This window comes from Sylvia atricapilla, chromosome 1, assembly GCF_009819655.1.
Source record: "Sylvia atricapilla isolate bSylAtr1 chromosome 1, bSylAtr1.pri, whole genome shotgun sequence".
In the NCBI taxonomy this organism is placed as follows: domain Eukaryota; kingdom Metazoa; phylum Chordata; class Aves; order Passeriformes; family Sylviidae; genus Sylvia; species Sylvia atricapilla.
In genome coordinates, this window is record NC_089140.1 from 54,958,952 (window position 1) to 54,986,644 (window position 27,693).

The following is a 27,693-nucleotide window of genomic DNA, read 5'->3' on the forward strand; positions in this document are numbered from 1 at the left end:
CCTGCTGTTACCCAGCAGCTTTTCAGATACCACACTGGTGGGTCTATTCCTGTGCCCAGGCTTTAGAGCTGTAAGTGACTTGATTACAATCAAATTAGTGTAAAAGCAAGCTTCGGTTTGTTGAATCCATAAACTTAATTTGGTCGGCTTTCTAAGCCCACTCAGGCATTTTTACCTTCCAAATACTTCAATATTTCCAGGAGGTTAAAGACTTACTCTCTTCTTATAGTGCACTACAATTTGAGAGATGGGGGTGGGGGCTGCTGATGATCCCATTCTAAAGGCCTACAGTTCCCTTCAAGAAGCTGGGAGAAGTGAGTTTGGTGGGTGTAATCTGGATTGTATTGTGTGTACTGGTGAGACAAGTATTTTTTCAGAACCACAATTTTGACTTAACATGGCTGCAGCTATGATGGATTTTAAGCATCAGATAACCCCTAACAAACTGATTTTCTTATGATCATTTGTGTCTGAATGCTCTGAGCATTGAAGTTGCTGGTGGCAAATCCTTTACTGAGATCAGACGTCCTTCGAGTTAAGTGTAGTTATAACAGCTTATACCTTCTGCCTTCTGAAGTATTCACATTATTCATGTGCACACTTTAGGTTCTGATTTTCACATGAAAAATATGAGAGAAATTCCAAAACAGTCAGTCATATTTTGAAGCCATCAGTCATATTTTGCTGCTGATTTTTCCATATGGTGTAGCTGTGTGTGAGAAAATGTGACTGCAAGCTGATATTCCTGTTGTTTCCAACTGCTTAGATAAATAATTTGAAAGATATTGGAAACTGGCAAATGTGGACTGTTTCAAAAATTTTCAGGTGATTGAAGGTGTCCTGGACAGTGTATTTTTAGCAATAATGTGTGTAGCACAAGTTTCTTTGCAAATCCTAGGAACTGTGACACAAGTCCAACTTGTCAAACAGTCAGAGATAAAGTAACAAAATCCATTGTTTTCTTTGAGTATTTCAAAGGTTGTTGGTATAAGAGAAAGAAAGATAAATGTGGTGTATTTTCCAAGGGAACAGTCAAGATTTCACAGTAGACTACAAAATGCACTAATCAAGCAAAACAAAGTAACTAAAGTTGTTGCAGTTCAGTAGTTATTTACTTGCAAAGTGTTATAATTCTAGAATACTTGGGAAATTGCTTGCAAATTTAGTAAGCAACTTGTGTAAGGGTAGAACTTTCTTCAGGTGTAGACTGAGTGGTTTGAGTGGAACCTCATTTGAGTGGTTTCCAGTGGAAGTTCACCATTTTTTATTATACTTCCTGTGTTTCAGATTAGGCCATAGGCCCAGCTGACTTGAACTGCACTTTAGCTGTGAAATATAGCTGTCTTTCTTTTGGTGGAGTCTTCCCTGTACAGATGATTGATAAAATAAACCCAGAAATTCTAGCCTAAGGAGTACACTATGCAAGCCTTCTTTTCCAGGTCCCCTTTTTATATGAATCTGTGCATGCTTGCAACATGTGACACTATGAATCAGGTAGCTCCTTAAATTGCTTTTAGTTGTTGTTTGACATACTGCATGCATGTTTCAAGGCATTAAAAATAACTGACATGTGTTTTCACTTCCATGGGTTTTTTTCCTTCTTTTTCAGGCAGAGGGTTCCAGACTCCAGAGAGAACTGAGAGGATATTTAGCAGCCATTAAAGGTGATTTTTAAATTTTATATCTTGCTTTCATAAAGCAAACTTTTTTTAAAAATTGAGAAAAGCTTGTTTAAAGTATACGAAGACAAATACAAGTAAGATTCTCTTCAACCTAATCATTTAAAATTTTGGATTTTAATCCAAAATAGGGATTCTGCACCTTCAATGTCAACTCATGTATGTACAGTCTTGCATCCTTGACTGTCCTTTGTGTGCATCCTCCACTGCCCAGATTCTCATGTTGCATGCATTTTCAGCACCCACAAAGTCTACACACCTTGTTATTCATCTTTGCAAATGCTAGAATATGAAGTACCTCATGCAAGGCAAGGGATTTCTTGCTTATTACTCATTGGATGACTAGTTATTACTAGTTGGATGACGAGCTTCCTCCAAAACCATGCTCCCTGTCATAATGTGATTTCTCATCTATTTCTGGCTACTTAATATATATATATATTAAGTTTAAAAGTCAAATATGATGTCTCCTGATACTACATTGAAAATCCAAGCAGCAGAAGTTCACCAACCAGTGCTTAAATATGAGAGATAAGTAATCAGTCATTTAAATCCTACTAGACATTTGTAATTCCGACGCACTAAACAGAGCACTGTATGCAGTGAAAGAAGAGAAAGTGTTCTCTTTCTCATACCACCTCTCATTGGAGGAGTTGGAGGCTAGAGATCATTTAATCTGAGAAGCTCAGTCTTCAGTTACTGGATTATTTAGAAACATTTTTTCCTAAGTGACTCAAAAATTTTGGCACTTTTAGCTATTAAATAAAGGGCCCAATTACCAACAAGTAGTACTAAATGGAACAATTGATACTAAATATAAATTTCTAGCTGCTCATCAGCAGTAAAAAATCAAATTTCTTACTACTTTTCATATTTCCTAGTACTTTAATGAGTTGCTTTTAACAGTTTATCTTTCTCAGTGATAGCAGTTAAAAACCGCCAAGAGAGAGAGCAATCTCTAAGACATTAATCCTCTTAAATTTAGTGCTGAATAATGCATAAAAGATATCAGTGTGTAAGAAATAATTCTATGTGAAAACCAGCCAAATAAAACATCATTGGACACTGAAAGTTTATGTCCAGACGTGTGAAAGAGAATGAGAATTCACTTGATTGGTATTTACCACTACACTCATTTGGTGTATTGCACTAAACCTGGTATAGATGCAGTCAGAGGGAATAGAATGGATGATCTTAGACTGGAAATTTCAGATTAGAGCCCCTGACTGAAAAAGCCAAATACTTTACTGCCCGTTTGCTTGACACTGCAGCTGGATTTGACTGATTTTTTTTTTCAGGAATTTGGTGGAATGAATGATTATCCAATTCTCAAAACAGAAAAAAGCGTAAAAGTTGATGCAGTTTTGATATGACTCAGGCATGGCATATTAGGTGTGTTTTTCTTATTCTCTCAAGCAGATGTATGCCTGAGTCCTGTAATACTTAAGAAAGAAAGTCTAGGAAAAGGTGTCAGTGTGGTCTGTGACCAAGCTGAGTGCAAGCGTCAGGAGGGTGTGTCTAGCAGCTGTGCTAGCCTGCCTGCCACAGGAACCTCTGTCACAGGTTTACCACACAGAGTGCTTAAGGGCAGAAGTTCAGGTATCAGAAAGGATCAAGTGTGAGCAGCGATGGACAAACCCTCCTGGTTTGTACATTCACCCTGATTGGAGAGAAGCAGCCTTCTTAAGCAAAGAGATGCTCTATTGGGTTTGCCTTACTTCTTGAGTTGATTCATTTGCAGTGACAATAAAGATTTTAAATGAGTCCTCCCTGAAAATATACATGAAGATCATCTGTATTTGTAATTTGGTATCTTCTAAGGCAAAAAAAAATCCTTTTTATTCATGGGAACACTTTCTCAGCTGCAGATACATCATTCTAAGAATTAATCATGAAGGAGAAAAGGAAGAAATACATCTAAATTCCTGTGCTATCCTAATAGCCTCATATGTGCTCTGTCATTAAAAACCACCCCCAAGACAATTTCTGAAGAGATCAAATATTCTGTTTTGGCTCAGTACCAAACTGGTACTCAGTACCAGTTTGATTTAACGGTGAAAGCATATATACCCTCTAAACACCAATATTTCCTTTGTACTTGTTCTTCCCCATGCAATTCTCTCTTTTATACTCAAAGACTGAAAACAGGCATGTACTTCCAGCTTTTTCAGTATCCGATTTTCCTATCTTAGCCATTCCGTGGACCACCATTTTCTTATTAGGAAGTGTGCAGTCCTGCATTTATTTCCCTATCACGTTTATAGCATGTATTTTGGGAGTGCATGATGGAATACCAACTGACTAGATCAAATCTGCTCTTCTACACATTCAAGTTTCAAATTAATTTTCCTTTTCCACTTGTGAATGTTTGTGCAAAAACCAAAAATATTTATGTTATTCCTAAATTCATTCACTGAGCAGCTAAATCTGCAGATCATATTTAGAGATATTTTCAAGATAACAAACATTTTGATTAGAGAAGAAAATGAGCTTTTTAAACAAAAAGTTAATGCTAAGTAAGAAATTCAAGTTTTGTTGAGATTTTGAAAAAGAAGTTGAAATAAAAGTTGTCATTTTAAAATTAGTTATTCTGAACTCTTAGAAAGTTAGGTGATATGAGTACGGTTTCACTGGATTGAGAATCATATTCAGCATCTAATGGATTCACTGAGGGTGTTTTTTATTTATTGGGAGTCAAACTGATCTCATTGAGGATAAATTTAGGGCCTTTCTCATAATATCATTGAATTTTACATTTAAGCCAGCTATTTTACATTTTAGCCGGCTCCTCTGTGTATTACAGAGTGATAACCATCAATAGTCTCTGTTCTCGTTCCAGCTGTGGTAGCAAAAGTTCCAAAATTGACTGATCAGTTTGGTAACTCATCACACAATCCTCTACAGGCATCCGCCTGTTGCAAACATAAATAAGCACTGGGCTCCACAAACTTCTAAACCTACTGGGTGACCGCACAAGATTCGTCATAAAACCACGTCCATTACAGCACTCTCCCCAAGTTCAGGTATCTCTTTTCTAAATTTGCCAGAGGGAGTAGCATCATGGGTACACGTGACTGAAATAAAGATACATAGCAAAAGATATACAGCAACTGTTTCTTGTAGTTTGCACCTCTATGTTCCTCTTTCTGACTAACTGCAGGAATGCAAGATGCCTCAAAGAAGCTTACAGAGTCTCTCCATGAAGTGTATGAGCCAGACTGGTATGGACGTGAAGATGTGAAAATGATTGGAGAGGTAAGATGTATGGAAAGAGGGAAAAAGTATTTTGGATGCAAATGGATTAATCTGAGCTGTTGAGGAGAAGTGTGCATCCAAAATTGACCTTAATCCTTCATGTCATGTTAAATCCTGTTTTCTCAGCATACAAATTATGGATCTTGTGAAAAGCAGCTCCTGCTGGCCAAATGCAGCACTTGCAGTGTCTGTTGTATGAACTAGCTGATAAAAGCTCCCACTGACACAACATCAGTGTGAGCAGAATTGGTCCTGACAGCATCTGACTGACAAGTTTGTAAAAGGTATCTTACATGCAATTTCACAGTCAGGATTCTCAGTTTAAAAGAATGTTAAAAATTACCAAATCTGCTTATCCTTTTGTGCTGTGCCGGTGGTACTAAACAAGATATCTTATGAGACACTCACCTCTCTCTGAAAAGAGCATAGAATTTAAAGGCAAATTAGAGTTCAGGACACTATTTATTTTTACTTTTTACCTTCCTCCAATGATTAGAGAAGAATAGGTTTTTTCAGACAACACAGCAGGAATTTAACATGAGGTGCTGTAAATGGCTGCTTAAAGAGCCTCAGTTCTGGAGGAAGTCTGTCAGCAAATGCGTTGGTAGTGACAAGAAAGTGCAAACGGTCATCAGTGAAGGTTTTAACCAACTGGCATTCAGTTTGCAAGGCCTCCTTGATAATACAGTTAACAGTAAACCTGAATACAGAGCAGCGTACAGATTGCTTTTTTTTCTCTATGACTGCCTCCTCCTGCCCTTCCCTGCTGCAAAGGGTTTTGATTTTAAAAGCACTCAACTTCCACACTGCCTAATTTAAGATACATATTTTGTGTTTGATTGGTTTAGGTTTTTTCATATTGTTTTAGGTTAAACAGCAGTAAAACCTCATGTTGCATCTTGCTGTAGCACTTTATCTTTTATCTATAGACTATTAGATTTTGCACTCAGAAATTTGTAGTTGAGTGTGAAAGGACCAAAATTTAGCTCTTAAGCTCTATTAGATGTAAAGATAAATTCTAGGTGTGGTTTCTTAAAAAGAGACTCATGGGTAATATTTCAAAATCGCCTGATTATTGTTGGTACATAATCACAAAGATAGATTTATGCATCAATTAGAGTGGCAAAAGCTGAGTTAGATCTTAACTTGGCCAGTTCTGTAATAGATAATAAAAAGTGGTTTTATAAATACGATAATATCAAAAGAAAGACCAAGCAAAACCTCCCTTCTTTATTGTAAGTGGGGAATATAGTTACCAAAGATGAGGAAAAGGCTGAGGTACTTAACACCTTCTTTGCCTCAATTGTCAACAATAGGACAGTTGTTCCTCATTACAAATGGCCTCTTAAGATGTAGATAGGGACAGGGAGTAGAATAGATCCCCTGTAATCCAGAAGGAAGCAGTTAGTGACCTGCTGAGCCACTTCTATGTCCACAAGCCTGTGGTACCAATAATCCTGGAACAGCTGGCAGCCCATGGCTTGGACAGGAGCACTCTTTGCTGGGTTACAAACTGGCTTCATGGCCGGCCGAGAGAGTGGTGGTGAATGGTGCTGCATCCAGTGGGTGGCCAGTCACTAGTGGTGTCCCCCAAGGATCTGTGTATGGGTCCAGTCCTGCTTAATATTGTTATTGATGATCTGGATCGGTGGATCGAGTCTACTATGAGCAAATTTGTATTCACACCAAGCTAGGTGCAAGTGTCAATCTGCTGGAGGGAAGGAGAGCCCTTCAGAGCTACCTGGACAGGCTGGATTGATGGGCTGAATCCAACAATGTGAGGTTCAACAAGACAAGTGCCAGGTCCTGCACTTTGGCCACCACCACCCTCTGCCTTACTATAGCTGGGGACAGTGTGGCTGGACAGTGCCCAAGCAGAAAGGGACCTGAGAGCACTGACTGGCAGCAGCTGAACATGAGCCAGCAGTGTGCCCACATGTCCAGAAAGGCCAATGGCATCCTGGCCTATATCAGGAATGGTGTGGCCAGCAGGAGCAGGGAGGTCATTCTTCCCCTATACATGGCACTGGTGAGGCCACACCTCGAGTGCTGTGTCCAGTTCTGAGCCCCTCAACTTAGGAAGGGTGTTGAGATGCTGGAGCATGTCCAGAGGAGGCAACAAGACTGGTGAAGGGTCTGGAACACAAGTCCTGTGAGGAATGGCTGAGGGAGCTGGGGTTGTTTAGCTTGGAGAAAAGGAGGCTCAGAGGAGACCTTATCACTCTCTACAGCTCCCTGAAAGGTGGTTGTTGCCAAGTGGGGGTCATTAGGAACATTAGGGGACATTAGAAAGAATGTCCAGCCATTTTTTCACAGAAGGAGTGATTGCACATTGGAGGTGGTGGTGTCACAGTCCCTGCAGGTGTTTAAGAAATGACTGGATGTAGCACTTTGTACCCTGTTATAGTTGATGAGATGGTGTTAGGTCATAGATTACACCTGATGATCTCAAAGGTCTTTTCCAAGCTAGTTGTAATTCTGTGATCTCAAGATAGTTCTGTAATTCTGTGATCTCAGCCTTAAGTAAAAAAAGAATTATGTATCTGTTCATTTTGGGATATAAATGATCATTCCAAAAGGGATCCACTTAAAAGATCTTATTCTGTATGGTAGGAAACATGATAGCTTAAAGAGTCCTTCCACAATGTTGTTTGAGTCCATTAGCTTTCAGAAAATCTCCATTGTTTTATTTGTTCAAAATACATATCAGCAAGATACAAAGGCACACACACAAAACTGGCAGTTGCTTTCTATGATCTAATGCTGTGGTGCTTTGTAGACCACTGTGATTAAATGCTGTGTTAATAAATGAGGGATTTCTTTTAAACATGTTTAATAGATTCTAATAATTCATTAGGGACTCTGTTAGAATAGGAAATGAATGAACTGAAAATTGGCATCACACAGCATTTATAATATGCCGTATAGTAGGTTATGATAAAACAAACACTTGGAAATAGTTTTCCAGGCTTGTCAGTGAGGATAACATCCATGCTTACACCCATTAGCCTCCCTCTCATCAGAGGGAAGGATGTTAAGTGATTTTTGAAATGTGCAAAGAAAGGGGGAATCAGGATGTTTACCATATGCTACTGATTTGTTCAGTAGAAAACCCAGGACCTCAAGCACTATGTCTATGTAACAGCACTATGTGACAGAATTAGCTTCTAATTAGGAATCTCACCCATTTAGTCCTTGTCACATGAGCTGCATTGATATGTTCATAAAAATCAGAAAAGTACAGGGGATTTCTCCTGATCACTACCCCAGAGCTCCAAAGAGGACTGGGGAAAAGCACTGTACCTTCAGGGCAGAGGAGGGTGGTGGGGGTGTGGATTTTGTTTATTTTGCCAGCTGAAGTTGGGATGTTTTGTATCTGTCATTCCAGTTCTCCAGCAGCACAAGGTAGAGTTCTTGTCCGCATCAGCCGTTTCATCAAATGTATCTTAATGGCACAAAAAGAATGAGATGGAAAGATCTTTCCCTTTATTTTCACTTCTATTTTTTGTTGTACTTCCTTTCTCTGTAAGCGAGGTTCATCATCAGTGAACATACCTAGACACAAGAGCTAGGCCAGGTTCAGATTCTGCATTACTGACCCTCAGGGACCTGAAACTCTGAGGAACATCTTGAATCCATAGCATTCCTATTTTTACATAGCAGTTACTATTTGAAATAATAAAAACACAAACTAGTTATTGAGTTTAATCTTAATTTGTTGTAAATTGAACTTGAAACATCAAGGTATTCCTTTTCATTCACCTTATGTTTATAGTATAATTTATTTCTGTAAAGAACATTTTAAAACTTCAGAAAGATTAATCTTCGTCAATTACATTTGTATTTGTCCTAGGTTGAGAGTGGCATTAAACTACTAAGTACATTTTTCTCCTTTCTACCTTTTCAGAAATGTGATGAACTTTGGGAAGACTTCCATCAAAAACTGGTGGATGGGTCATTGTTAACGCTGGATACATATCTAGGACAATTTCCTGATATCAAAGTAGAGTAATGGTTTTCTATAAAAAACAAGTTTTAAAGTTCTGTTGAGTTGTAAAATAAATTGAAAATTAGATTACAAGCAAAAAAAAAATTGAAAGAGTGGGAGGTGGAAGTCAAGCTCTCCTGTAATGTACAAGATACTGTTCTGTAAGTGAATTCCTGACATTGGGCAGGGCTGATTTTGCAAGTGAACAAAAACATTTTTCATGCAGCAGTCCTTGTAAGTAATTAGGCTTTGTAGCGGAAACTTGTATGCTTTTTTCTGCTCCTGTTTCTTTGGTATGAGATAATTTTAACCAGCTTCAGTAAGGACACATTAAACTCTTCAGCTGTTAAAATGCCAGACAAATCACATGGAAAGCAGGCTTTCTGTTATTGGTTAGGTGTACCCATGAGTATCTTCCTTTTATCTAAGCCATGGTTCCTGTCTTTTAATTAGTTATAAAAAGATTTTGTAATACACATCACGAGAGAATGTTATACAGATTCTAGGCTCTGCCAAATGCCCATCTCGGGTACAGTCCAGAGAGATGACTGCTAAATGAAATGTGTGAGGATAATGAAGAACTATGGGTGAGAGGTAGATGCTTTTATATTTGAATATAACTGTATGGGCATAACTGGATTCATTTGTGTGTGTGTGTGCTGGTTTATAACTGAGTAGGTAATGCACAGTCATCCCCTTTGTAATTTACATCAAGGACTAAGGAAAAATAATCAAAAAATACCATTAGTGATGTACAGTCCAAAACTCACTTTACAATCAAACTGGGTTTATGCCCTCTCAGTATGTGGATATTACATATAGTATATAGTTTTGTAAAGTCTGTATCAAAATATATTCATATCTGTGTCTTGAGCTCCAGTATTTTAGGTATGTGTCAGAACAACTATATAGAGCATATTTTAGCATTTTTCCAACTCTAGAAAAACTGCATTAATTGCTGAATTTTCACACTATATGTAAGAGGAAAAGATAGTGTTACTATGAGTTTAACAGGTTCACTGATTCTAGAAAATGTGACTTAAGACATAAGAAAGTTTTATGTAACACTGATACCTCACCTCTAAGCCCTGTAATCTGTACACCCATGAAAACCCTTTCCAAACTGTATGTCAATTGATTCCTTATTTAAAATAATGTGATTAGTTTGTCTTTTTTTACCATTTCCATGTTCCTCCTACCTGATAGAATAATTCAGATATGAACAACAGAGAAGGGAGAATAAAAATGTGTCAAAAACTAAATCTGCAACATAAGTAAAAACTGCTTTTTAAAAACTGCTCCTTATATTTACTTTCATTTCTACCCCTGTACAGACTCGCATTGCAAAACGAAGCAGAAAGCTAGTGGACTACGACAGTGCAAGACATCATCTAGAAGCTCTGCAGAGCTCAAAAAGAAAAGATGAGGGCAGAATCACTAAGGTAGCAATCAGAAACATGTTGGCAGAAAACTTGGGGAGATTGGGTGGCATTTTTTTCTGTACAGAGACAAAGCAGAAAATTTCTCTTGCTTTTGCTCTTTTAGAAATGATATCTCTAAGCCTAAATGTGTACTGAGTACTTTGGTTCATGTGGTAGGCATGCTCAGCATCTTTCTCAAAGGAGTTCTGTTTGAGATCTAACTTGCTCTCTTGATGAGACTGGGGGGATGGCAAATTCTGTATTGGCCTCCATGGTGTGGGACTGAGTAACATCCTTTGTTAATAAAAATATAAAAGACCCACCAAGAAAACCACAGAAAAATAATTTTGGTTTTGTCATGTCATAGCGATTTTAGAAGTCACCTGTTTCATTTTGCTTTAGGCAGAAGAAGAATTTCAAAAAGCACAGAAAGTGTTCGAAGAGTTTAACACTGACTTGCAAGAAGAGTTGCCATCTCTGTGGTCACGGTAAGCCTAGGGAGATACTGTATGTGAGGCCTTAAATGGGGAGTAAGGAAAGGGAATCAGGGGAATTTAATGAGCTGATAGAAAATGGATTGTTGGGTTCTTGAAGATTCCCATTCATTACCTTTTTGAAATAATAAAAGGAAAAATGTATGCAAGTGTTCCAAAAATGTATGTACTGTAAGTGTATTTATGCTTATTTCTTTCAATGTTTGTTGGCACTTAAGATTCATTACCATATCTTCATTCAGAGATGCAAAAAGGTTTCCATTTTGTGAGTAAATAATTATGCTAGAGCACAGAGTAGTTTGTGGTGATCTGCATCTATTTGTAGGTAATTTTTTATTTTAACTACACCAGAAGACACATTTTATAGTTTTGCACTGATTATGTTGTGATGTTAAATGATTTGATGGCATAGGTCATTTATGATGTTTAATCATGAATTGTGTTTATATGGAAAATGCAGACAATGTGAATGGGAAAACAAAAGCAGTAGAAAAATAAGCATCTCATTAGTGTGTTACGTTCTTTAACAACTGACAATCTAGAGTGGAAATGTGAAGTATCCTTTGTCTTCTCTGCCTTCTAAATTAAATCCTGTTAAATTTCAGACCAATAGAGGATTTTCCTGCTGTGTTTCTGCCTATTTCAGTGTAAACCTTCTTAGCACTTCAAGATACTTGTTTTATGGGCCTACTGAAAGTAAAACTGCATATGAATGACTTAGAGTGAAGGCCCTTTTACTTCAGTAAATTTTGTATAAAAAAGCAGAATCCAGTTCTCAGGGAAAGGTAGATTTAATTTGAGCAATACATGTAATACAGAAAGCAATTGCTTTCAGAGTCATTTATTTTCATTATTCCAATTTTTCAGGAAGCAAAATGTCTATCAAGTTGACAATTTGTAGGCTTATCCTTATTCCAAAGATAATTTTTGTTAATAAAAGTTGGGAGAAATTATACATGAAAGTTTTAAATAGGAAAAAGAGTAAAACAAAACCTAAGAAAACAGCTTCTACTATTAGTGTAGAAGTATGTAATCATTCACCCCAAATAAGCAGATTCTTGACTACATGCACAGAAATGTCTAGGCTATATTAATTTTTTTTCTCTTACATACACGTGCATGTGTTTCCGAGCGGAGCTTGGGACACCCACACCCGGGCTGTACTGAGCATACATTAAGGCTGATTCCAGGTCCAAGTGCATCACCTTGATGCTGTCATAAGATTTGGTCACAGAGGCTCACAGTGCTGGAATACCTTTCTCCTTTCAAGAAACGGTTGTGTGCTGTCTGGTGGGAGATGGATGCCCACAGCATCTTGCTTCCCTGTGCTTGTGCTGCACTTGTGACCATCCTCTTCCACTCTTCTTTAAAAAAGGCTGAAGACATCTGACATGAAGTAGTCTCAACATGGTTGATAGGACGGTGTGAAATACATATCTTAACACTAATGGAAATAAACATGAACAAACTAGTCTGAAATTTTGACATTTCATCATTTGCTTTGCTGAGAGTAATAGTCAAAAATGTTGCTTGTAGTCCAGAAAACAATTAATTAATCTGTCTTTGTGGCCCTCCTACACATATCTTTTATTCTTTTTTTCCTTTCTTTGTGCCATCCTTCATAGACGAATTGGCTTCTATGTGAACACCTTCAAAAATGTATCCAGCCTTGAAGCCAAGTTTCACAAGGAAATAGCTTTAGTGAGTAAAACTGACTATCTCGTGTATAATGGATTATGATACGCATGACAGCTAAAAATGTCTTAGAGTAAAAATCTAGCAGAGGCACACATGAAAATTTGCCATACACCCAGATTTGTGGTATAATCATCATATTCATTTCTACTTGCCATATTTGTTTTCACCTTAAGGAAGGAGCAGCCCCTACAATTTTGGATTGCAGTGCATTATCAGTTGTAGCACTAAATTCACTTTCTATTTTGATAATTACTGTTGCCTTCAGTATTTTTGCTGTGTCCAATTGCTAAGCACCTCCTTGTTTTAATCAGTACAAGAAAAACGTGTCAAACCTTCCCTTCAAGTCTGCTGTATACATTGTCAGCAATGCAATATTTTATCTGTGACTGTAAGGCAAATCAAGCTGTTATACTGAGGGTCTTTTGAATGTACCTGGCTAAACAGTAGCATATTATCTATACCAGTCTTCAAATTAGAACCAAATTTTTTTTGAAAACTTGCTTTACTAAAGCTCTATGAAAATTTGGATTAGATTTTTCAGGAGAAAACATTGATCTTCTTGGCTGCCCATGTTGCTTCAAACTTCAGATAACCTCCTTCATCAGAGCTCACACTAGCAGTCAGTCACACTTATGAACTTTTTCTCTAAAAACTGGCTCATGTTTTTGAAGAACTGCTATTATCTTTGTTTCTATGGGTTTTGATGGATTTCTGTTTAGACTTCTGCTATATATGGCACTGAAAGTTTTTGCAAGGTTTTATACTGTAACATAAAGTTATCAAGGTATTTATCAGACCAGATTTATCGCCTACATTTTTAATCATGACTATAGTTGTTCACATAAACTCAGGCAACTCTTTTCTTTTCACAGTTATGTCACAAACTATATGAAGTGATGACAAAGCTGGGGGATCAGCATGCAGACAAGGCCTTCACCATTCAAGGGGCACCAAGGTGAATTTATTGCCTTTTTAATGAATTACATTGATGTAGACTTTGCAGGTTTCAGCATGTGTAGTAATCACCTACACCATGTGTAGTGATTGCTGCACAAAATGGTATTATTTGTTCAGGATGGTAGATGCAGGTATCTGGAATGAAGTTCTCAACAGGAAGTAAAGATAGAAAGCTTCCTTCTTCACTGACTATTTTTCTAGGAAGTCCTTTCCTAAACAGAAAAAGAATGAAGGCTGTTTTAATTTAGCCAAGTTCATTGTAGACATATCAATTTGCACTAAGTGCACTAACTTAAGCTTTGCACTAACCCTAAGTTCATTTATTCTTAGATGCTTAGTTTACAGCAATGTTGCTAACTCTCATAATTTGTTTAAAGCCTTGAAATATTGAGATATGTTTTTAGCTCCGATTATTAGATGAGAATCCCAGCCTTTGTCAGCTTTTATCTCTTCTACTTAAGGGGAAAAGTAAAGATCTAAGGGTGCATCATAAAAGCAGAAAAGCTTAAATAAAGATAATGTCATAAAACACCATATTTTTAAAGACCTTCAAGTGAAATCTTGTTTTAAAGCACAAAACCAAAAGGTGTTGAAAATCAGATGGTGTTTTCTTAAGGTCAGTGGATGCCAGTATGGTATTTCTGATTTTTTGCTTTCAAAAAATGTAGCCTTTCTGCCATAATTTTATTTCTAACACTGATGTGCAGAAAAGGTTGAAATGTAAGATTTACCAAGACACAGTGATATTTACAGTTAATATATAAAGCCTGAATTTCCATTGACTCCCAACTAGTCATAAGCAATCCGAACAATGTTACAGCTTTTTACACTCTACGGGAACCTGCCGGGGATTCTTTTTAATAGATTTCTTGGACAAAATCAAGGACGAAAAGGCAAATATTATATCTGAGAACTATTTATTGATAAAGAAGTATATGTGTCCCTGCTGCAGAGGAATAGAAAGTTAAGCAGAGAAGGGAAAAGGAAGACGGAGGGAGAGAAAGGAGGCGAGGGTCAGAACGTGACATCCCGAATCCCGGGCGCGCCGCCGGCATCCATGGGCGGGTGATGCGTGCGCCCCCTGCCGGCGGAGCTGCGCAGCTCTCGCGGGAGCTCGCCGTCGGGGGGGCGGGGCGGCTGCTGCGGGGACGCTGAGGGGTGGGCGGAGCTTGTGTGGGCGGGGTCGGTATGGGCGGGGCAGACGGAGCCGGTGTGGGCGGGGCAGACGGAGCCGGTGTGGGCGGGGCACACGGAGCCGGTGTGGGCGGGACAGACGGTCATGGGAGACGCAGGACCGCAGAGAGCGGGCGAGCCGGGGCCCGACCGAGCCAAGCCTCCAGACAAACCCTCCGGCCGAGAAACTGAGACAGCGGGGAGCAGCTGAGCCGCGATTAAATGCTTTGATGTGCTCAGGCAGCCCCCATACTCCGCTCCTTTGAGGACGACCATTGGCTAGCCAGGGGAATTTTTTTACTTGGGCAGCAGGCGCTTCCCCGCCTGCAGAGGGAGTCTCTTTCAGCGCAGTGTGGGAGTTGTCTGCCCGGCGAAGTCTCTGTTCTCCAAAGGGTTGCCTGCTTAGGGGCTATACTATCAGCGGTCTCCACCCCCTGATGTGTGCCAGCCGCCTTCTGCACGTGCTGCGTGTTAGGGCTCAGCCCATGGAGAAATTTACCACCCAATGTCAGAAAATCGGTTTATCGCACAAGAGCCGGATAGTTTTGACGCATTAATAAAAAATAAATTTGTTTCTCACGTAGCTACTGCTAATTTGTCCCCAAGATGGAGATAGATTAGCAACAATTAAGACTGACTAAAGAACCTAATATCTGCCTCAAAAATACGGCAGATATTCCTACATTTGTTTTCATCTCACTTCAGAAGAACAAAGAATGAAATGAAACTTCTGACGTAATGCAAAATTCAGAATTATCTTATAAGGACATCACTAGAATTTGTGTTTTAGATTATTTTAGTGATAATCATGCTTGTATATTACATATTCCCTTTGGAGCTCTTAACTTTGGCCCATTTAGGATGGATTCACAAACTGGATTATGTTTCTGTAAAGGATTTGTAGAATACTTTTATGCAATGTAAAATAATGTGTTGGAAGATTTAGAGAATTTTTTGTAAACAGCAGGTATTTTTTCTGCCTGTGTCATTTAGACCATGTCCAACATGCACATGTTCCCACTGAATTACTCATTCCATCATTGAGAGAAAAAAGAAAAATTATTTTGGCTGCAAATTACTAGATGTCATTAATGTAGTGTTAACTTACTTTGAAAAAGATTTCTAAAAATCCATTTTTTCAGTTACTTTGTTACTGTCTTTTGCTGTGCTGTTTGCAGAGCCTTGTGTGAAAATCTGGATAGATTTTGACTTGCCTTACTAGTGATGATATTCTAAAAGACTTAAAAATGGTTCTTCATGAGATAAAACAGCTTTCCATTTTAGATGGATAAGAAGTTAATACTAGACAAGTACAGTATCTAGCCTTTCTTTTAAAGAACTGAATAAAAAGAAACTTCTTAAAAACTTGTATGCTACTGAATACTCTATCCTGAAGGCAAATATTGTACTAGGAACATAATTTTCTTAATGACTGCTTATTTTTTCTCTTTTGATATTTCCACAGAAAGAGGTGGTGAGTGCGAGCTAAGTTTGTCCTTCCAAAGAACAGTTTTTCTTGTGTTAGCATTAGCATTATGTTAATGCTGTGGTCTCAATCAGGTAGTGCTTCCGCTCTCCCTGAGAATGTGTAGGAGTTGCTCTTACTGAGTACTGTGATTGTTGAGTTCTGTAGTTCATAGCCTCCCTCACTGTAAGCTTTCGGCGTATCTAGGTGGCTGAGTATTTTCTCCGTGTTTGCACCAGGTACTTTCATGAGAAGGGCAGATGCTTTCTACGACTTCATCAGATCTTTTCTTAGTATCAGCAGAGCTCTCTTGAAGTCACTAGGCTGCTGCTTGTTTATAATTTTTGTGATTTGTCCTTCTAAATATTATTTTCTAACTTTATAATAATCTTGACTGTTTTGTTTTATTGAAACCTTTCTGAAGTTGCTGAGTTTTTAAAATTACTTGCATTATTAGTTGTGATGCCTTCCTGTGGGTGTTTTTATCTTTAGTCTTTTATTCCAAGAAGCATGTGAAATGAAGACAGTAAATCCATTTCACATTTTATGATAGTTATAAATTTATAAGTGAAATTGTATTTCAAGTACAGAATCTGAAAAAATGCAGGTACTCTGTTTTCTTCAGGTTACAATGATCAGGTAAACAAATGTTCCAAAAATCAAGATCATTCAAAATTAAAACTTCCTTTGATACTGAATTTTAATTGCACTTTTAGTCTTTAATTGCAATTTTAGTTTTAGTCGCTATATAATGGCTCCGTTCATCTCCAGTGTGTGCTCTCTTTTGTGGTCACTGACATTACATCAGGGATGCAGTTCAAATGTTGCATCAGATTTTCAAGGTAATAAGTCAGCAAGATATATATGTCCTTGCCATTCCTTTGCTTTTGTCCAGTGATTCAGGTCCACTCCGCTTTGCAAAAACACCGTCACCACCAGAGGAGGTCTCTCCCCTACCCAGCCCTACTGCTAGTCCCAATCATATGCTGGCACCAGCATCTCCAGCACCAGCCCGGCCTAAGTCACCCACACAGGTAAGGAGATACCTAGCAGAGAGATTGACCTGTTGTGCAGTGAAAGGTAACTGAGATGATGTATGTGGTGGATTTTTCATCTAGGCTATAACGGAGTAATGGGAGGGAAGCCACTGGTTCTGTTGCAATCTGTTGTGTTCATCAGTTGTTCATCCCTGTGTCACAACATGAAGAGGAAATGTTTTTTATATTAGGGGAATGAAGAAAATTTTATGTGCCTGGTGGATTGTTGGGACTTGCAGTGACAAAGCAAAACACTTCTTTAAAAAGTTGCATTGTCTCTAAGGTCCCATTTACCAGCAGTGATAGTTTGGAAAGCCTATTTCTAAAACCTCCTTGTGAATTACAAGTACGTTATATATATCTGCTCTTCATTCATCTTCAAATTTATGCTTACCCTGGGTAGAATTAGCCAGTGAGTATTAGTGGTCTGGCCAGTCTCTAAAACAATGAAAAATAAAGCTAGCTGAACTACTGCTCTGCTAATTACTGATAATTAAAGTCTTATTGGTTGCTTTGAACACTGGTTGGGAAGTTTAACACTGTTGTAACCGATTTCTATTCTCCATTGTATTGGTATTGGTATTCTCCAGGTATTGGTAAAATAATTTATTTTATTCATCAGTTCATCCATCAGTTCCATTTGTAGCGTGAGTTGTATATGATACTTCACATGCATATCAAAGTCTTGTGTTGATGTTATGGATCTTTTGGAATTGGGATAGCTTCTGTGCTGATTGCTGTTTCTATGCTGTCTGCATATCAGAAGAAAATTAATTTTGTATCTAGCGAGCATGCTTATTTTCTCTGGTCTCCCAAAATCTGAGAACTCACTGCCTGAGTAGGATTCAGCCTCACTGGTACAAATGGCACGAAACATCACTATACCACCTGAGGATCTTTTTTTGTGTATTTATCTTCTTGGGGTTTTGTTAGATTTAAAAATTAAGCAATACTATTTGGTATTATTCCAAACAGTTAAGTTTGTCATAGTTATGTGAATTGCTGGAGAGGAGGAGGAATATAGTAAATGAAGCACCTTTGAAGAGCTATAGTTCCTGGAATGATATGCTCTTAGCATTAAGTACACTCTGAGGCTAGCAACAGATGGGCAGGGCCAAAATCCCAAAGCTAAACACAAATGAACTTAAGAAACCAAAAAGCTGCAGAGGCATTTTTTCTGTGCAGTATCACCCTTCCAACCAATGGCTATATAGAGGAGCTAGTATCTTGCACTGTGTGCCTATCACAGCAGAAAAAATACAATCAAGGGTTGCCTTTGTATCAAATCTGAAACCTTGAGTTTTAATGACTTTGAAACATAGGGTTGTTTTTCTCTTCCCATGAGGTTTATTTTAAGGCATTTGGTGGTGAACAGCTAAACAGTTCCTTTCAATACGTGGTTTATTCCCATGGCTTATTTTGGGTGAAGCAGCCAAAGTAAAAACCTTAGACAATTTGTTTAGACCTAGCTTAAAGATTTTATTTTATCCCTGAACTACTCTGTGACATTTTTGCTGTCTGCCTAGCTGAGAAAAGGTCCGCCAGTCCCACCACTGCCTAAACTCACACCCACGAAGGAGTTGCAACAAGAGAACATAATTAACTTATTTGACGACAACTTTGTCCCAGAAATCAATGTGACAACCCCATCACAGGTAAGCTTCAGTGAATTGTTTAGAGGTCAAACCATGTAATCACCCTCAGTACTCCAAGATAGTGCCCCTGGGGCTGATTTTCGTGGGGAGGGAGGAGGAGGGTGCAGGTAGAAGGCAGAGGCACAATTACCACTTTCTGTTGTCTTGAAAGAATTATACATATGGTATTTTGCCTTTGAACAGGTCACACATAATCACTCAAAAGGGCTAAGACTGCTAACATATTGAAAAAAAGAGCAATTTACTGAGAGGTCTGACTGAAAATACTGTGATACAGTCATGTTTGAGATTTAAATGCATCCAGGTTGCATTACTAGCTGAGAGTTGATCTAAGATGCGTTTTTTTGAATGCTAAGCATCCCAAGTGGAACTTTACAGAGATCCTTCATTACTTCTGTTTCTTTCATCAAAACCATGAAAAGTATTCCTTCTTTCTGATTTTTTAAAAATAGATCTTGTCTGATTTTTACAGGTATAAAAGACTGCTTCAGCTAGATGATTCATTCACTTGGCTTTGCCTGCACAGCAGACAAAGGATCAAAATTAATTTTATCTTATTATTATGATATTTTTAGAAGTTGCATATAATAAACATAAAAGCCAGAATTGTGCAAAATAAGTCCATAAAATTTGTATTCAGTTATTCAGCTCTTACATATTTATAGTGATTGCCGGTTTTGTCCAATAATGGACCCTTTCTTTCATGGTAATTACAACTCTGAAATCTGGGCCTGCATCTGATAGATTGGAGAGAAATATGGAGATCTGAAGCTTGTATTTACGAATTTCTGTTTTCATTTGAATTACTGGTTTTGTTCTAATTAATTTGACAACACAGGAGAATGAAGGCACAGCAATGAAAAATGTATTTTATACAATTTGAGCATGTGATGCTCTGTTTTCTTGTGGTAGGGAGAAACAGGCATTGTAGTGTATAGGGATCTATTTGGAAAAGATTTATTTATGGTTAAGTCTCCATGTAAGTAAAGAATTACTTCTACTCCCAGAATGCAGCTGCTGGTAAGCACTCTTTCTGAAGGGAGATGGCAGGTGTGTTGCATCACTGTACCCTACCTTCATAGGAATTAAATACTCAAGGAGCATGAGCCTTGAAATCCCTGTTAAGAGTTGGTGTAAGCTGTGCTAGATATGGCCCCTTGCATTAAATACTGTATCCAACTAACAGGCATACTCAGGCCATCCAGGGAAGCAGAAATTGAGCTAGTTTGCTTTTCCATTAAGAGATGACACCAGAACAAGGCTTTAAATTAGTGTGAGTCACATTTCCAGAATCCTTATAACCTTTCTATGAGAGATTGGCCTAGAAATGGAATGGCATAATAAAAGTGGGCATGCTTCTGAGAACTGAATTCTTTTCCTTGTCTTTCAAGGAAAATGGATCTCCCTTTAGTGAGTGATTTATGTCCTTCCCTCCTCCACAGACAATGACCAGGGACTATCCTAAGCTGTTTCCTGACCACCTTCTCATCAATCATCTGCACTTCTCCCTCCATAAAACCCACCCCTATCACTAAAGCATCCTTACTGTGTCTGAGATCTCTGAGTATGTATGTCTTGTACAATCTGTACAAACAATGTGATGTATAGGTTTTTTATCTTCATGTTTGTGAACCAGTTAAGGAAAATATATAGCATGAAATCCACAGGAAATATTCCCCTTGGTGTTTATGGCTTCTCCTATACTCCCAAAGCCCTTGTTTAGCAGTATGGAGAAAGCTATTAAGCCTGCGGAGCCTGCCAATGGTACAGGACTTCTCAAGGGACCATCACTGGTGTCCCAGACACTGCTCATGCAGAGGCACAAAGCAAACATTCTCATGAGTAGAGCTTTGCTGCTTTAATACAGTGTTTTGGAAAGGATTACAATCATGCCAAACACTTTTGCTTCCTGAAACATGAATATCCTGTAATTGTTGTTGTTCCTCCTTCTTTACCAAGCAGTACTGATGCATTTGCTGCATTAGTTCAAGATGCTAAAAAACAGCTTTACTTGAATATTTGTGCTGTTGAATATTTGTGCACTGATTCAACAAATTGTCTCACACATCCAGGTTATTCACTGTCAAAAATGGATTTAATTACTGCCTAGTTAAAGGAGGTGAGAAGATGAAATATCTAAGTGACTAGATGGAAGGATCATTCAGAAATGTGTGTTCCTCACTTTATTTCTCCTTTTCTTCACTTCACATTTCTCCCCAGTGCCCAGTTTCTACCTTGGGCTTTGTAGGCCTTTATATCCCCTCTACAGATACATAGTTTGTCTGAGTGTGCCTGAAAGCTCTACAGTGAATGCTCCATAACTGCTAAAGCTATTTTAAGACTTGTATAGACTGTGTACAGAGAGAGGGTACCAGTTCTGGTAGTTTTTGAAGGTTTCTTGTGCCTTCTTCATTCCTTGTACATACCTCTGAGAGGTACAGCCTTGCTTCTGCTACACCTGCCTCTTTCAAATATTTAATTTATTCATGTTTCATCATGCTGTGGTGGAATAAATACAGGATATTTGACAGACCTTCTTGTCACAGCTTTTTCCCTTATTGAGGGATTTCCTGAGGTTCCTGTAAATCATGCATCTCCCTGTAATGTGGTATCTTAGGTACTTGTATGTTTATTTGGGCCTTTGTCACTAAAGTTGAGTGTTCTCTTCATTTTGGTCCAAGGGTCATGGGTACATGATAACTTCCGCTATCAGTAATCAGTACCCTATCACTTCCAATACCTTAGCTGTCATCACTCATGGCCTAAGTGAGCCTCCTGCTCATTTGATTCAGTCCTCAAAGGCAGCAACTTCATTCTCAAGCCTCAGTGAACGGTAGTTATCTTTTATGTCTCCATCCAATTCTGATTATATGCCAGCAAATGCTGTTTCATCAAGTTGTATGACCATATGAGTATTAATGCCTCAATAATATACATGATGAAATTCAAATACACTCGATGGAAGGCATGAGAGCATGAATGTAATGTTAGTTACTAGTGGGAATAGTAGGTTTGACTTTTTAAAGTGTGAGACTGTAACACTGGCTTCAGTGTGTCAGACCAGTTATCTGTCATCACTAGTGCTGCAGAAGGAAGGAGATAAAGGAAGAAGATAAATTAAGGCAAGCAAAGTTGGTACTCCTGACACCCCCTTCTACTACAGTCTCTCAGCCTCCAGTCATTTGCTGCTCTAGGGCTTCCTCAACATGATGTCTAGCTATTTAGTAAGCCTCAACAGACTACTTTGCCACAAATTTATTGTCTTTCAGCATTTGTATGTTTTTCACATTCACTACCTGAAGCCAAGGAGGTTCCCAGGACCCTAGGCCACACGGAGCAGCATCACTTGTTTATTTCACATTTGCCCCCATCAACTTTGCTACCAACTGCCTTTCTGCTGTAGAAGAATCAGGGAGCAGCCAAACCCCTGTGCCACTCACACTAGTATAGTCCTTTCTCACATCACCCCTAGCACACCTCTTATGGACTGAAGAGTTCTAGGTCTGTCATTCCTAACACGTGAGCTGGGGAGCTATTTTGACCATGGTTGCAGGTGACACAGAGAGTTAAGGTGTTTTGTGGCATAATGGAAGCTATTAATCACCTAAGTTTGAATGTCTATTTACCAATAGTAACACTAATTTGGAAGGTTTATACTTCTAAATGTTTTATTAATAGAAAGTCTTTGCTCATTTATTTTACTATCATTGTCATCATCATTATTATTGTCTCGTGGTTTTGCTGAGTTTATACCTGCTGTATTGTGGTAGACTTGCCCTGTTGTACAAGCTTCTCTCTGAACCACTAGTTGTAGGCAGTACTAGCCTTGTAAGACCAAGGTGCTTGCCTAGAATATTTATAATTAATAATAATTAAATTTTAGCTGCAGTTTCACACTAATTAGTATTTTATGTTGAAGCAGACTAATTGTTTTTTCAGTTATTTTACAGCAGAACAGACCTGTAGCCCCTTGAACATAAATAGGTGTATATATTTTTATAGTGACCTCAGAGGCCTTGGCTAATTTATTAATTGCCAACCAAAAAGGCTCTACCATGAAATCCAGTTTAACAAGAGCATATCATAGAATCATAAAATGGTTTTGATTGAAAGAGACCTTAAAGATCATCTAGTTCACCCCCACCGCCGCCATGCACAGGAACAGCTCTCACTAGACCAGGCTGCTCAAAGCCCCATCCAACCTGGCTTTGAACACTTTTAGGGATGGAACATCTGTAGCTTCTCTGGGCAGCCTGTTCCAGTGCCTTACTATCAGATGTTTCCTAAAGTTTAGAGCTCAAGACAACATTAATTGTAAATTGGTATACATGTTCAGAATTAAAACTTTATTCAAATGCATTTAGATCCTTCTGTATTGGCTTTTTTACTAATGTTTGTTTTTGGGGAGAGGTTAAACTTACTAGAATGTATGGACATTGGATGCTGTTTATGTAATTTTTGACTTTGCTGTCTGTCTCAAAGCACTTTAGAAGGGCTTTCCCTCTCAAGTGGTGTACACTCAACACTTTTTCTGAAGGGCTGTGACTGCTTAGCCTGAAAAGACAGAAGTGTAACACAGAGAAACCAAAAACATCATAAGAGTGAATCTCATAAAAATAAAACTTAGAGTAAAGCTCAGGAAAATCTTCAGAGCTTCCTCTCCTTCTGGTGTGCACCACAGCTAGTAAATCTATGGGGTGTTTGGGGTTTTTTTCTTGATTATTTTAATATTTTACTGCCCAGGACAGCTTTTAAAAGATAAGATTTTTAAGAGTTATATTTCTCTTCTAACAGAATGAAGTACCTGAAGCTAAGAAAGAGGAATCATTACTGGATTTGGATTTTGACCCTTTCAAGCCAGAAGCTGTATCAACAGGAGTTAGTCATTCACCCATGTCTCAGGTATCGCTTTGCCTCCACACATAGGCAAAGCATATGAATGCCATGTACTGTGTTTGGTAGAAAAGGTTTGTCTCATGTATTAATAAGAAGTGTCTTTATCTTCCTGATAAACTTTATCTTCCTGAGAAGCACAAGTCAGCCTGGTATATTCTGCCTCAGTAACCCTGTACTTGATGATGTACTGGAAGGAGAGGAAGTTGTTAGGTGCTAAAAGGAGATGTCTGCAGATGAGAATTGTTGCTGGTACCTTGGCCTTGACTTTAGCATGCTGTTGTTTTCCATTTTTAGAAAAACTCTTAGTGTAAATTTTATTATTCTCTAGTGCTTGTTTTTCTGACAACTTTTCTGACCTGACTTTGATTCTTCATGTCTGGAAAGTTGCCTTAGGGGACCTAGGTCTCATGGAATCAGCATACAGTTGCTTTACTATGATGGAGTTTCTGTATCAAGCAGTGGTATGATCTGAGTGATTTTGCTACTAATCTACTTTAGACCTAATCTCAAGGAAAATTACGAGTATGGAATAGTGTGTTTTCTTGTAGAATGTTGTATTACCGAAAGTCTACATTCAATAGTAATATTTGTAATGGTAGTTTTTTGCTGCAATATATTAAAAAAATAAAAAATTAAAAAGGGCTAATATATCAAGTTGCTGATATTCATTGGCTTATCCTACAGGACATGCTATTTTAAAATCCAGAATTCACCCTTACTACTGAGAAGGCAGGTATGAAAGTAGGGAAGATCTCTTTGCCAGCATGTCTGTATCCTGGTCTTGTACACAAAGAAGCGATGTTAATACACTGTTAGTAAGACCTATCATTAATCTGGCTTGTTCAGTGAGACATGAGAAGACTAATCAGCTGTTCAGAAAGGCAGCACTGGGAAAGGAGTGGGAAGACAAGAAGCTTTAAGGCTGAGATGGTCCTGATTCTCTGCTGATGTCTTCCTCAGTTAATTAATTTCTTTTTCAGTGTGGAGCCCTAGTTATGTAATGAGATCTGTAGTGGTCTCTGACAGGATACGTGCTGTCAGAAAAATTATGCGCTGTCAGCACTCTGAACGTTAGCTGAATTTTCTCATTGAGATTTCCTACAAGAAGTGTTCCATTCTAGCAGAAGCTTTGTGCATTTTATTAGTTTTTCCTCCCTCTAAACAGAGAAAAGGAAGGGGAAGGCAAATGTAATTCCATAGCGTTCAGCAGTGACAGAAAACACTCAGTGTAACTTTGCTTACTACTTTTTCAGCTTTTTTTTTGTAATGCTGATTAGAACAGTGGGATCATTAAACAAGATACTTAACTTTTATGACAGAACACATTTGTTTTGACATTATATTGTATAGATTGTAGAAAAATTTATTACTTTAGTGAAAAACAGTTATTTTATATTCAACTATGCCATGAAACCCAAAATATAATTCTATGTAGAAAAGTACATCGTAACTTTTCATCTAGGGGCACAGGAGGCATTCACTGAGCCCCTTTACTCACTTCTTTCATCTTTCTGCAGAACAAAAGCATATGAGAAAGGATGGTCCACATCTACAGGAGCATGTGAATGAGTCAGAACACTGTAATTTGAGAAGGGAAGACAGCCCTGCAGTCTGGGTCTTGGTGTCACTGGAGTTGACAGGGTCATTACTATGCCAGTATAGAGAGAATGAAACCTGTGGCTGCAGAGCCCTGTGCCTGCAGGGAGATTAAGAAGAGAGCCTTAAGTGGTGTTTCTGTATCTGTGTAGTTTTGCCTCAGTCATGGATATTTTCCATTCAGCAAACAGCTTAAGTTTGTGAAGATGTGAAGACAGGAGTAGTCATCTGTGTGTGATGCCTTGGAAAGCCTGGCATGACTTGTCTATTGTTAATTTAATTAATTACCTCCCCCCACTGCTCTGCCAGGGTGATTCAACCACAGCATGTGAGCCCTGGTCTGTCCGTCCTCAACTGCTTTTCTGTTTCTGTGGCTGTGTTAGAAGGGATCTTTCTAAACCAGCCAGGTTTTCTTGTGTTTTGATATGAACCAGCAGAGTTCTGTCTCATGTGATGGGCTATAAATATTTGGTATGAAGTCTGCTGCTTTTCTTTCATTTGTCTATTTTAGCTCCTCTGTTGAGAGGTCACTAACATTTATTAACAGACTGGACAAGAAAAAGAAAATATTGGTCAACTTTCTTATTTCCTTTTCCAAACAGTATGCCATTTTCCTTTCTAGTGTGAGTGTTGTGAGAAAGCCATTTATTCTCAGTGGATAGCTGTGTCATTTTTAACTGGCTAGAAAAACCCAACTTTGTAAGCTCTTTAAAGCTGACAGCTTGCAGAGTTTCATTTACCTGTTGAAAGTCATTCAGTCATCAGCTCAGAATCTGACCATTAGTCATGCACACAGCAAGTTGAGTTTGCTGTAAAGCAACACCTACTTGGAAGTGGGAAATACCACCATGTATTGTATACTGCCCATCCTTTATAACCAGAAGTATTATGCATACACATAGATGCAGATACATACAGATACATACACACAGATATGCGCATGCGCTAACATATAAAATATGTGTGTACTGTAAGTATGCATATAAATAAGTTCTCTTGTTTTATTGAATGAACATTGTTATGTAGCATGTTGGACATACAGTACAGGGAATGGTATTTTTCTGACAAGCTCTTTTTTCCACTACTTTTTTCAGACATTGCCATGGGATCTATGGACGGTAAGCTTGACATACATAATTGTATTTCTGTGCCTGTGATTTTGTAACAACTTAAATACAATTCTTTAACCAAAAGCCGAGGTAAAGAATTCACAGACCATGAAAAACTCTTTCAAGTATATGAGACCACTGAGTATCTTTTAAAACTAAAAACAACAACAAAAAACATCTATTGGTTAGCCTACAAGACTTAAATTATTTCAGAAATCTAGGCTAAAAGATCCACAAGCACTGCAGCTGTGTTGCTTTTAATATGCCTGAAGTGCAGCTATTAGAAGATAGTAATGGATGTAAGTCACTTGTTTTAAATATCTGAAGGTGTCCATTAACCAAATGGACAGCCATTTTCTCAAAATTAGGTGTAAAGACAGAATTTAGCTTGTCTTTGTGGGCAAGACAGTGAACTGGAGTTACTCACAAAAAACCTGCTACTGTAGGAAACTGCATGAATCCTTCCTTCTTCCTCCTGTTGCCAAATCAGATAAAATGATCTGCAGGAATTAAACAACCCATTTTTGTGAGCTTTCTTTTGACTGTATGTAATGGAGTTAGCTGGGTTGACTTGACATGGACCCTGATATGTTCATGTTTGACCTTTTGTATCTTCAGTCAGCACAGAAATCTGTGAATGCTTGTCATGTATTCAGATTTGCAGCACAGTTTTGTGAACACATGCCACATACGATGTATATTAAATGCTTATCTCCTTATATTGAGTGAGGTTAAATAAAGCTTGATAAAAACAGTCATGTATGTAGGCTAGCCAAAATTTCAAGGCTGCAAATAGCTAGGTAAAATGACCCAGAAATGGTGACAATGTATTGCTTTAAACTTAGATTAGATAGCTTTATCAATGACTTCTTTTTGCACAGTTTTATTTATAGTTTTTTAATGTTATGTATGTATTCTGTATTATAATTATTTTCATCTTTGCTCTATTTTTTAAAAATGCCAGTGTATTGCACAGCTAAACATTTGAAATAAAAATGTCAGTGACTCACAGGGGAAAGCAAGAGGTGATCAATATTCAACATACATAAAGAACTTTTTTTTTATAATGTAATTCAGAGGTTTAAAATTCACAGGCCTGGAATAAGTCTTGGGTGGAGTGGCAGGAAAGAGCAAGCCACAGCTCCTTCCCCCCCACCCCCCGCCCAGTTTGGTATCTGCAGCTGGTTAGAGAGCTGATAATTAATGAACTGCTGCTGTATCAAAGTACATCATGTTCTTCTTTTCTGTGTTTTATGTGTATGGCTTCATT

General features: G+C 38.2%; 1 protein-coding gene across 1 annotated transcript in view; it reads left to right on the top strand.

The window, feature by feature from the left end:
* The window catches only part of AMPH (amphiphysin), a 123,520-nt gene that overhangs the window by 70,995 nt on the left and 24,832 nt on the right, over window positions 1-27,693 (top strand). Inside the window, exons 3-13 of the mRNA XM_066323100.1 lie at window positions 1,610-1,664; window positions 4,840-4,934; window positions 8,842-8,937; window positions 10,257-10,364; window positions 10,746-10,831; window positions 12,463-12,538; window positions 13,408-13,490; window positions 17,026-17,164; window positions 18,694-18,822; window positions 23,617-23,724; window positions 26,409-26,432. Of these exons, the coding sequence (XP_066179197.1) occupies window positions 1,610-1,664; window positions 4,840-4,934; window positions 8,842-8,937; window positions 10,257-10,364; window positions 10,746-10,831; window positions 12,463-12,538; window positions 13,408-13,490; window positions 17,026-17,164; window positions 18,694-18,822; window positions 23,617-23,724; window positions 26,409-26,432 (999 nt within the window). The remainder of the gene's footprint in view (window positions 1-1,609; window positions 1,665-4,839; window positions 4,935-8,841; window positions 8,938-10,256; window positions 10,365-10,745; window positions 10,832-12,462; window positions 12,539-13,407; window positions 13,491-17,025; window positions 17,165-18,693; window positions 18,823-23,616; window positions 23,725-26,408; window positions 26,433-27,693) is intronic.